Source organism: Pithys albifrons, chromosome 5 (assembly GCF_047495875.1).
Source record: "Pithys albifrons albifrons isolate INPA30051 chromosome 5, PitAlb_v1, whole genome shotgun sequence".
Classification (NCBI taxonomy): domain Eukaryota; kingdom Metazoa; phylum Chordata; class Aves; order Passeriformes; family Thamnophilidae; genus Pithys; species Pithys albifrons.
Genome location: NC_092462.1, coordinates 4,991,229 through 5,003,137, shown reverse-complemented (window position 1 = coordinate 5,003,137; position 11,909 = coordinate 4,991,229). Strand labels below are relative to the sequence as shown.

General features: G+C 49.5%; 1 protein-coding gene across 4 annotated transcripts; it reads right to left on the bottom strand.

The window, feature by feature from the left end:
* Positions 1–225: 225 nt before the first annotated feature.
* Positions 226–10,573, bottom strand: SPRY1 (sprouty RTK signaling antagonist 1). Of its 4 annotated transcripts, XM_071555553.1 has the most exons (3): positions 7,442–7,555; positions 6,287–6,856; positions 227–3,581 (listed from the first exon to the last, which is right to left on the bottom strand). In XM_071555553.1, the coding sequence occupies exon 3, from the start codon at positions 3,524–3,526 to the stop codon at positions 2,564–2,566; it is 963 nt and encodes a 320-aa protein (XP_071411654.1). In that variant the 5' UTR covers positions 3,527–3,581; positions 6,287–6,856; positions 7,442–7,555; the 3' UTR covers positions 227–2,563. The 4 variants fall into 4 exon arrangements, with proteins under 4 accessions (XP_071411657.1, XP_071411656.1, XP_071411654.1 ...); XM_071555556.1 differs by lacking the exons at positions 6,287–6,856; positions 7,442–7,555 and adding an exon at positions 10,498–10,573 and having other exon boundaries at positions 226–3,581; XM_071555555.1 differs by lacking the exons at positions 6,287–6,856; positions 7,442–7,555 and adding an exon at positions 5,611–5,707 and having other exon boundaries at positions 226–3,581.
* Positions 10,574–11,909: the final 1,336 nt, after the last annotated feature.

Sequence of the window (11,909 nt, the reverse complement as noted above, 5' to 3'; positions counted from 1 at the left end):
CCAACAGTGACTGGTGGACAAGGGCTTCATTGTCTCCCAAGGCCTGTTTGCAGCTGTCGCTGTTACACGCACATCGGTGATAGCAAAGTGGTGCAAAGCCAGTCGCCTGATCCTCGGAAACATTCTTCTCTTGGCTTTGCTTCATCTCAGGAAGAGTAAATCTTGGAAAGCAGAATTCCTCTACATCCACTGCTGCCCCACGAGCCTCCCAGCCTGTCACTTTTGTCACACGGAGGCCAGGAGAGCAGCAGTACCAAGTGCAAAGGGTTTTCTAGATGTAGTCAGATGATCATTTCATACTCCATGGAGGTCATCTGTGCTATTTAATAAAAATGCAGCTTTTCAGTCAGCTCTTTTACATGACATTAAATCAACTTTGACAGAATTAACTACAAAAGACGAGCTTATTCAAATCATCAGCATGCTGGGAGTCAGAACAGCTTAAATATGGCAATTCAAAGCAGCAAGATATGGCATATTTGTCAGGTCATTACTGTGTTCTGAGGTAGAGTTTCTCTAGAATCACTTACTCTGAACACCACGTAAAATTAAATCCATTTAATAAACGTTTAAGTCTGGGAGAACTGCAGTGTAATCTTGACCCACATGAGGAGAAGAATGAGGTCTCCCCATTCAGTCTTAATGAAAAGCTTTTTCTGTTGAATGTGTGTTAAATGGCCACAAGTAGCTGTGACACTTAGGTCACCCTTAAGAGCCTTTAATTTGAAGACAGAAGATAGTTTCAGTTGACATTGGAAAAGTATGGGAAAAGAACCAAATTAGCTGTAGAGATAGGCCCAAACACACCCAAATTCCCAAATTTCAAAGCTAGCAAAACTATAGCAACACAATCTATTTCTCATCCTGCCTCTTACTTTTTATTTAGATTTGAGCTTGGGAGATTAATTTCTTCAGTTGCTGCACAATTTTACCAGCTAAGAAGTTTTATATAGGAAAATTTAAAATGGCTTTACATGTTAATATGGTATCCCTTAAGGAAAAAAAAAACAACAAACCCAAAAAACAACCAACTTGGAGGTTGTGGTTTCCTCCTCCACAATTGTATTTCTAAATGCTTTGGTAAATAAATAGAGCCTGCACTTCTTGGCACTGTCAAGCACAACATATATTCAATTGTATTAAATATCCCATAGCAAAACCTTATTTGATATATAGCTGGTGAACTTAAAATTAGGTCAACTAAACTAGAGCACAGACTAGTGGTTTTGAATTATCAATAGGAGGTTATTTGCCACCTGACAGACCTCAAGGAAAAACTCCACATGTAGCTCCCAACCTGTCATTGTAACAAAAGAACTCAAGAGCCATTTTCATTAATTAATATATTTTCTGCATTATAGTTAACATATGTACTTTCTTCGTGTCATCCTTATTTCGTTAAGTATTGATATTTTGTTATATTCAGACATGAGTACATTTTCAAAGTCTTTTGCAATAAATATCATAAAATAATAGATTCACATAATAAATATTCTTTACAATAAAAAAAGTTTTAACAGACTTTTGTCTTAAAAATAGTTGAGCTTCAACTTTGTGTTTTATACATAAAATATACAAAAAAGGACCACGATTTGTGGCTAAGGCAATAAAACAGGGACAGAATAAAATTATAAAGTACAGAGCAGAGCTAAACTCACTAAACCAAAGGATCACAAGAAACTTGAAGGATTCAAGAACGTTTAGGTGACACCTGAAGGCTGTTTGGATATATGAACACCACCAACTTTAATATCAACTGATACTGCCAGACGATAAAAATGGGATTAGGAGGGTGGAGTGAGCAATATCCTTCAAAGATTGGGCAGCAAAAGAAACAAAAGAGTGTGTTGCAGCCACAATGTCTCCAATGTGAAGATCTACATAGTGTAGCAAAAACTGGTTACATTGAAAATGTAAAAAGAACCCAAACAAACAAGGGGGCAAGGTAATTCTCAGGTCTTGAGAATGTTCCAAAAGTTAAGGAAAAAGAGAGGGGGAGGGGGAAAAGATGCAAAAAGAAGCAGGCTGCTTATAGAAGAGTCAGGCCTTTCATTTGGTGAAGCCTTTATTTTACATCCCTCTCCAGAAAGAACACACAAAGAAAGTTATTTCACAATCCAGCTCACTCAGGAAAGTTATTCTTCCTTGGCACCCAGGAGGTTAAGGAAAAAAACCCATAAATTGCTGAGAAGGAAAAACATCTTTGGGAAGAGATATTCACAGAGCAAGAAGCTTCAAGAGCCCAGTGAGCCCTCACTGTCTCTTTCAGGAGTGGTTCAGTTGCAAACTCAAAGACCCTGCCCAAGTGAGCAGCAGGTGCAGATATCAGGTCCACACTTACCAAAGAGCAGCAATGACTATGTGAAACGCTCTACACTCAGCCAAGTCAATGGGAAGAGGAGAGCAAAGATGCAAAGGGACGAACTTGTGTATCTGAAGTTGGGAGATAGAAAGAAGAGTCCTCCCAAAATGGGAGAGGAAGGGAAGAAAGAATGGGAGGGGAAAAAAAATCAGCTACAACCTGAAAAATTGAATTTGGAGGAAGTAAACCTCCCTCCCAAAATCATGAGGGCTTGCCCTGACCCCGGGAGGGGCAGCTCTCCAGTTTACAATAGACTGTGTTGGAGTTCTTGCACCGGCAACCCGGACGATTGACGCGGTCGTAACACCCTCGGCAGAGTTTTAGGCATCCTTTCGCCGGAGGGTAGCACAGCAAGCAAGGCAGAAACAAGGACATGGCTCCCATGCACAGGTACCTAGAACAGCAGTGTGACTGGGAGCAGGAGCAGGGATTATCCGCGTAAGAGTCCCCTTCATCGTCGTTGGAACAGTGGTAGAAGATCCCTTTGACCAGGCACATGCAGGTGCCGTACTCCACCATGCTCTCGGCCGAGCACAGGCACTGCCGGTTGCAGGCCAGGCAGGACGGCAGCGCCCTCGGCGCCGTGCACTCCCCGCACTTGCACTTCCCACACTGTTCGCAGATAAACTTGTGCTGTGTCAAGTCCTCTTTCAAAGGACCCTTCAGATCATCCACGATCAGAGACGACTGCTTGGGCTGTGCCCGGATTGTCCGATCGGATCTGTGTCCGGAACCCGGCCGGGACGGGGGTGACCGCCCCAGCAGCCCTTGCTCCGAGGAGGCACTGCTGTTGCTTCCAGAGCTGGCCGCGCTCCCTGTGCTGGTCGATCGGCTCAGGACGGGAGCCCTCGTGCTATGCTGATGTGCCACATGCCCCACATGGCTGGACCTGTGTTCGTAATTATTATTCACATTAATTGGTATAATCTCGTGAGTCCTTTCATGCTTCTCTTGCCTCGGTGCTGTCCGCGGCGCAGACTTTTTCACCACAGACGGACCTTCGGTGTATTCGTTGCTGCCCCTGATGGCCTTGATCTGGTCCAGTGACAAGATCGTCGTGGGCTGGCTCTCCCTTTCATAGTCCAACCGCTGCCGGCTGTCCAAGGAGGGCTGCTGAATCACTACCACGGAACCACCGCTGCCATGCTGACCTTGGGGCTCCATCTGTAGTGATCTCTACTGCTGGCATTCAGCGGGAACCTGGCATGCATCTGAAACCCTGAAACAAGAAGAAGACAGAAGGTGTAAATAAACACTGTGTGTGTACATATACACACACACACACACAAGATCAAGGGCGGAAAAGGGATAGAGCAGGCAGACTTTTAGAAAACAGAAATGATCTGGCAAAGCCAAAATTGCCCGAGCCACCTGGTACTGATCTCTTTCAGCAGGGGATTACAGCAACGCTGAGGATCTGGCCAAAGTCCAGTAATGGGGAGAGTCTCAGTATGGCATCATAGAGGAGGAATGCAAAGGAGACCCCGTGCCATTAAAAAAAATCCACTATTAGCTTGTATGCTTGCTTAGCAAGCCATGGGAAGTGGTTCTCCCTTGCTACTGAACTCAACATCTGTCTAACTAGCAATAACAATTCCAAATGCCCTAAAACTGAGTTGGAAACAGGCAAGAACACCATCATGTTCATGTTCCGGATGGCAGAGTAAGGAACGTGCCCAACTCTCACTCTTTCGTCTGCAGAATCTGCAGCATCAGAAAGTCCAACAGATTTGCTTCTTAGTGTATTTGGAAAGTCTCCTTCTTAAAGTGACGTATGTGCATTACAGAGTCCTGAACTAAGTGCTGTCAAGTGGCCAAGACATTTTCTATGAGAAAGTAACTCAGACTACAGATCTAATAGGCTCCCTATAAAATGAAAGCAAGGGTGCAAACAACCTGTTTTCAAGTATTTCCTGTCCACAGGCCAGGATGTCAAAGAAAGATGGGGCAGAAAAGGCTAAGATGAACTAGGTGTCAGGCAAAAAGTACCTGAGGATTCATAAGAATGTTAAGAGCAGATTAAACCCCCCCCAACAATAACCTCAAAACACAAACTAAGAACAAATCCATTTTCACCAGATTAAAAGCTTCTCAAAGAAAGAGAACATCTTCTAGTCTTTTAAAAATAGTGGAATAATAGTAGAACTGTCACATATTTACATCCCTTTCCATCCTGCCTAGCTGGCGACAAGAATATTGCAACACTCAATGAGAAAACTGCAGTGACAGTTCTGTAGCTATATAAAAGTTTAGCTGAGTATCTAAATGCCACAGAGAACCAAGAAAAAAACCTGCTTTTCTTTACTATCAGCTGAAAGAAAAGTCCCTTTGTTACTCCCCATGAGATGTCATACATGTTTACCTGAAAGCAGGCAAAGATGAATGCTATCAAGCATTTCCAAAACTCATCCAATAATCCTAAGAAAGCATCTTGCCTACCCAGACCACAGCCAGCACGGAGCTGTTCCCCACTTCAGAGAGAAAAAGGCACCGTGTCGTGGAAGCACAGGCAGGACAAGAACAGGAAAGCTTCTTTTAACGCAGCATGAACAGTAAGCAACAGCTTCTGCCAGGACACACAGTCGTTGTGCTCATCCAGCACTAAAAGATTTCATTTTACCTCTAATGTCACCTGTGTGGGCTTTAGGGCCACCAGATTAAAAAGGAAACCAAACACGTTCTGTTCTAATTCATAAAATACAATCTCAGAATGGTTTGGGTTGGAAGGGACCTTAAAGACCACCTACTTCCACCCCACTGCAGTGGGCAGGGTCACCTTCCACTAGAGCAGGTTGCTCAGAGCCCCGTTCAACCTGTCCTCGGACACTTCCAGGGTTGGGGCATCCACAGCTTTTCTGGCCAACCTGGGCTAGTGCCTCACCACTCTCACAGCAAAGAATTTCCTCCTACCCCACACAACAAGCCGCCTTCTTCACGAGCACTGAATGCAAATCCACAACAGACTGAGGGTGAATGAATGCGAAAAAAAGAGGAAAGATTTACAGCTGTACCAGCCAGGAGCTGGGCTCCCCGGGGGATGAAAAACAATATCCCAAGAAAATGCTAAAGACATCCAGTGCCATCTTTGGGGGGAAAGCGCAACATCAACGCGGAGCGCAGACTGACAAGCCCAGCTGCAGACCGAGGCGAGAGCTGAACCAGCCAACTCCACCCCCGCGCAGATCGGTTGTAAACTGGTTCCCCCCGGACAATAAAATAAAAATAAGGAAAATAAAATAGTAACATACGGTGCAGGCGGCGAGAGCCCTCACGGTTCCGCACCCGGCGCTGCGCTCCCTCCTCGCATCTCGGGGGGCGGGATCCCCATCCCTCCCCTTCCCCGCACCCGCTCGGACACGCCGCCAGCCCCCCCGTCCCGCCCCGCTCCCGCAGCCCCGGGCGGGCGGCGGCGCGGCGCCCTCTGCGCCCCGAGCGGAGCGGAGCGGATCGCGGCGCTGACGGAGAGGAAGGAAGAGGAGGGGAAAGGGGAAAAAAAAAGTTATGAATGAAAACATGGGCTTTTTTTTTCTTTTCCCTCCTTCTCTCCCTTCCGCAGGGGAGGGCAGAGCCCAGTTCGGCGCTGCCTCGGGAGGGCGGACTGCCCGGCGTTTAAAGTGGCAGGGCCGGGGGAAAGCGGCCGCTCAGCCCCGGGGGTTCCCCGCACCGCGGTTCTGCACCCCCCGCCTCAGCCCCTCCGCCTGCCCGGAGCGTCTGGCGGGTCGTTTTGACCTCCTGCTCCTTCCCGGCCGAACGCGATCCCCAGCGAGCCTTCCCGCGGATTCCTGGTCCCTGTAATTCGGGAGCGGGTCGGTGGGAGGGGACCGGGGCCGCCCCTCGCCAGGCGGGCGCCGCTGCGCCCCCCGGCACCTGCTCGCCGCGGCAGCGCCGGCCCCGGTGCGAGCGCACGGCGGGTCCTCAACTTACTTCTCCGCAGGGAGTCACCGGGAATGGCAAATCCAGCGGGCGGGGGGCGGCGGGGCCGCGGCCCCGGCTCCTCACCCTCCCGGCCCCGCGGGGCGGGGAAGGCCGGCGGGCTGCGCTCCTCGTCCCCGCACAGCCCTCGCTCGCCAATCTCCACGTCCTACTGGGGCAGCGGAGGGAAGCCCCGCTCTGCTGCCCGCCGCAGCCCCACTCTCCCCGGGGTCTGCATGCAGCCGCCCGCCCCGGGCTCGCTCCTCCGCGGGGCGCCCAGGGGAGCAGCGCTCTCCTTCGGCCGCGGGTCTCTCAGTCCGGAGGCGACGGGGAGCAAATCCAGCCCTTCCTGCAAAGCGGTGTGTCTGGGATCGAGCCTCAGGCTGCTGCAGGCTGCGGCAGGCAGCGGGGCTGTTGCGATGCAAGTCTCCGGGAAGAGGCGGCGGGTGCGCGGCTCCTGCTCGGGCTGTTTGTTACTCCCCTTCTCGTCGGTGAGTGCAGGACTGCGGTCCCGGTCCGGCGCTCGGCTTCACCGCATGGTGCTTGCCGCAAGTCCCGTCTGGCAAAGTGCAACCACAACCCCTGGTGCGAAAAATTTGGTTGGGTTTTTTCGCCTGTTTTTTTTTTATAGTTTTCTTTCTAAAGCAACCACGAAGCTGCTCACGCTCTCCAGAGCACGCTGTGCACGAAGCCGGCGGCAGCGCGCAATGGCCCTGCGAGCTCCCTGCACGCAGCCATGTGCTGGCTGTCTCTGCCGGGGGCCGAGTGACAGGCTCGGGACACGGGCAGGACGCTGCGGGGAGAGGCGGCCCCGCACACCGCAGTCCGGCACAGGGGGCTCCGCAGGCTCCTCGCTATCCCGAGAGGGTCGCGCCAGAGAGACCCCGCCAGGTCGGGCGGGACGCGCAGGCACCAACCCGGAGGTTCTACATGACCAGCGAATCGCGACCAGCTCGGCGCTGCTCGCCCGGGGGGAGCCGAGTGCCGGCTCTCCCGCCCGCTGCCCCGCAGCCCGCACCGCAGAGCCGCGGCGGAGCGGCGCCCGCACCTCCCGCACGCCTCGCCCGGCGACCGCCTCCAGCCCAGCGCAACGCAGCGCGGAGCCCCCGCCGCCCGCCCGCACCTGATCCGGCGGGACGGAGCTGTGCGAGCACCGCCCGGGCTTACCTAAGGCCAGGGTGAGCGCCCGCCTCCCGCGGCACATTGGCGGCGCGGATCCAGCCCGGGCAGTGCCGGCAGCCGCTCCGCGCTGCCCCGCCGCCGTTCCGGAGTGACTCGGGCCGCGCCCCGCCGCCTTTCAGCGCGCAGCCCCCGCCCGCCGCCGGCCGCGCCCCCCTGATGTCAGTGTGTCACCGAAATCCCGGCGTGGATTCCCCGCCCTCCCGCCGGGAGCCGCTCCCCGCGCCGGGCCGGGCCGCGGCCGGGGCGGAGGGAGAACCTGCCTCTGTGCGGGCGCAGCACCGCGGGCTCGGCCCTGCCCCGCAGCCCGGCCGGCAGAGGGAGCGCCCCGGGGGCTCGTCCCGGTGGTGCCCGGTCCGCACACGCTCCCTCTGGCATCGGGCACAGGCGCGGTCCGCGCTGCCGCCTAGACACCGCCGGGCAGGAGGCTCTGCGGACGCGCTGAAGCCCTGCCGCGTTCCCTGACAGCCCTGCAGAGAGATTCTGCTCTGTCTTTTACCGTCCGCGCCTTTCCAGCGGGGTCTGGCCAGGTGGAATAACCACGCGTTTATATTCACAAGATATTTTCTGCTTTCAGCTTTTTACACGGGCAGCTGAGGACCTCGAAAAGTATTGGCTCTTATCATCCTTCCATGAGATAGGAAACGGCTCTTCCCATCTGGCACTCAAGCACCGAGGGATGACACGGGTTATTTACCCGGTTGTCTTTCTCGCCTTTCCAGCTCAGTCTCAGCAAGGTCCCATTCAAAGCTCACCAACTGCATCTCTGCCATGGTGCTGAAGAGCTACAGGGATGTCATCCAAGGAATTACTTTTATGGTTTTATGGCCAAATACTATCTTGGATTTTTTTTTTTTTGAGCGAGTGGAGTATGTTAAAAGGCAACTAAAGGAACATGGGAAAATGATGTAAAGGACATGAAAATTCTCAGAATTATTGCATAACAACATGGAAAGTATTGGAATAGTTGAGATTTCCAGTGCTTGGCTAACCATCATTGCTACCCCAAGTTTATCTGAAACATTCTAACTGGCTTTTTACAACCTCTTTCACAAAAATCACGTTCTCCCACCTTTTGCCTCAAAGAAAAGAATTTGTGTAGTTGCTTAGCAGGAACATTCATCCATAAGCAAATAATCCCTACAAAGAAGAACACACTAGAACAGAGGTGGTACAGTCTGTCCATCCAGCTCATACTCATGGATGTATCACAATTGTTTGTCATTAAACTTCACTAAGCTTGGAAAGAAAACACCTAAGCTGCATTTTTGAAAATTTCATAATTGTACAAAAGCTTAACTTCAACCACATATTTCCCTAGGAAATAAGATCTTTGTGCATTAAAGGTTCTATACCGTATACTAATATGCTAATAATAATATGACTTCTGATACTTCTGAATTTGTAATTAACAGGTTGCTGATACAGAAAAACCATAAATACCATCTGCCAGTTACAGAGGCTCAAGGACAAACAATGGCATGCAAATCTTTGTCATGGAATAAAACATCCCAATTCAGCATTAATATTGCTGGGAGGTTTAGGAAGTGTAGTTGCTCACCAAGAGCATTCTCAGACACAACTCTAGCACAGAGTACATAACTATTTTCAGTGGAATCCATATGAAAAGTTTGGAACTTATCAGGGCTCAAATTAACAAAAAAACCCACTCCACCCGAAGACCTAAAATTACTAAATTAAAATAATTACTCCTGCAGAGTAGTCCTTCATGGTGCAAGTCAATCTTGAAGGCTTAGGAGGTAGTAGGGCTCTGTTCCACCACTGAAAATATATTTAGCAATTGTCTCTGTTCTCACGGAAGTCTGTATGCACTTTTCCTAGGATACTACTGTAGAAACACCTCAGTACCTTTCCTTGCACATCTCTTAACTCTGTACCACCTTACAAAACCTATGCCAAGTGTAAGAGCTTGATTTTAGAAACACAATACTGGGCTTAAATGGGCCAGTAAAATAACCAAGAATACTGGCAGCTGTTTACTCTCACCTGGCGCCCAAACTAATACTTCTTGAAAGAAGGGGAAACCCTCCAGCAATATCAGAAGGCTCTCCACAGACTCAAGCAAGCATGCCTGCACCTCATGAAACCCATCTCATTACATTTTTCCTGGAAATTATAGCAGCAAGAAGTTTTGGTTAGAAAAAGGAGAGAGACATTTTGGAGAACAACCTGACACTTTGTAAGAGGGCTGACACATCTTATGACTGCATCCTGGCACAGCCTTAACTCGAGGATAGACACACAGAAGGGAATCCGATGAAACCAAGTTATTTCCATCTCCAAACTGCCATCTAAAGGTGCCTGTCTGACAATAAGTCAAGAGAGACCAGCCCTCTATGCCCAAAGTTAATCCTTCTAAAAAACCTCCCAGAACGAGGTTCAAGACACTGAGTGATGGCTGACAGCTCTGATTCAATCCCCACTTCCACTTTTATTTTAAGGATCATGTACTGGAGATAATCTCCACCCTCTGCAAGCAGATGCCACTTCTCCCTCATGCAAGATTCAGCATGCCAAAAGGCACGTTGGACAGAATAAAAGCAGAGTCCATCCTTGGGGTTTGGTTGGTTTTCTTCCCCATCCACACCTAGAAGAAACTTTTATCTCTGTGTGTCCCTTGAAGGTCTTTTCTTAGTAGTTAAATACACCTTTGTAAAGATGAATTGGATAAAGTGTGATGCTCCCACTACCAGTAATGAGTAACACTGCTTCCATGGTGCATCCTGCCTTGGAATACCATTATATATCACCCTAAGCAGCATCTCTTAGCCCTTTCTAAGGCACAGATCCCAGTCCAGAAGGAGGACACACACTCAGTCCCAGTCACAAAGCCAATATGGGTTCGAGGAAACTCAGCAGAGAATGTGTTTCCCTTTACACAAGTCATGTATCAGCTAATAACCAATCTTCACAGCTGCAACAACACTTCTAAAATTATAGAGGAATTCAAAAGCAATTTAAAAAACCCACACACATTAGCATTTATAACAAAATTATAAACAAAATTGTTGTGCCAGCCTTACCTGCAGCATGTGTAAGTCAGGTATTTCCCCCACCAGCCTTGCAGCGATGATCTTGCAGAGGTGGGTGTTGGGAGAAACAGCTGGAACTTGCAGCTCCCCAAAGCTTTGAGGTTGCACTAGATGGAACTTCGTAGGTGTTAATGCTTGAAGAGCCTTGGAAACTCTTGGTGCAAGGAACCAGTATGTGCTTGTTGGGATAACACCAGCGTAACTGACTTTTTAACACACTAGTAGGCCTATATATACTGCAAGACAAGTGGAAACTGCTTCAAGTTGCACCAGTGGAGGTTTAGATTGGAAATTATGAAAAATTTCTTCACCAAAAGCATTGGAACAGGCTGTCCAGGGAGGTGGTTGAGTCACCAGCCCTGGAGGGATTTAAAAAGTGTGTAGATGTGGCACTTAGGGACATGGTTTAGTGGTGAGTTGGCAGTGCTGGACTCAAAGATCGTAAAGGTCTTTTCCAACCTGAACGATTCTATCATTAGAAAAATCCCAGCAAACCAACAAAATCCTACAATAGTTATGAAACACTGCTCTAATAATTAGCACTGTGGGCAGTTTCTTAGCAGTGTACAGCAAATCCTGGCAGTCCTGGCTTAAGCTGGTGCATGAGATAAATAAAGCTATTCCTGTGAGCTGAAGTGCAATCCATGGGTGCTGTGGTGACAGGTACAGTGAATCACTTCAGGTTAAGGAAGAGAAAGTGAAGGCTGATGTGGTGGCGTTTCTGATCACACTTTCTGCCAGACAGGTTGACCTTTATCTGAGATCAAAGGCACCGGTGACTGGGGATTTCTTCAGGTCCTGTGCAAGGACTGCTCTCAAAGCTCTCTGAAGAGGCACAGCTCGTGTGCTGCTACCCCTTGGCGTCACTGCGCAGGCTGGGGAAAGGCACACAGGAAACCCTCAGTTACAAATAGAACCCGGGGTTTTCACTTCAGAAGATAACATCAGTTTTTCTTAGAGGCAGAAGAGACAGTAAAAAGCAGCAGCCAGGCAAACCTCTGAGAACAAAGGGACAAACCTCTACGTGAACCTGCTTCATGAGCACTTGAATGTGGAATCCAAGCACAGGGGAAACGCTGCAGAGCGAGCGGTTTGGTCTGTGCCCAATTCCAGCACAAGTCAAACAGAAAGAAAATGTCAAGGTCTGTACAAAAAGGTTGAGAGTTGAGAACCTGCTTTCCCTTCCCCATCTCTAGCACTATGTCAGAGAAACCAGTGCTCTCCTTGGGTAAAAAGGAGAGGCAAAGCCTCACTCTCCTAAGTGCAGGCCACAGCACGTCTCTTCATTTTTCACTATTCATTTGCCATTCAGGCAACTGTACCTTTACATTTCTCCTTCAGGTATCCACAGTTATTTGTTTTCTGATCAAGTTTAATTCTTCCTTGGAGAACTGCCTCTGTAA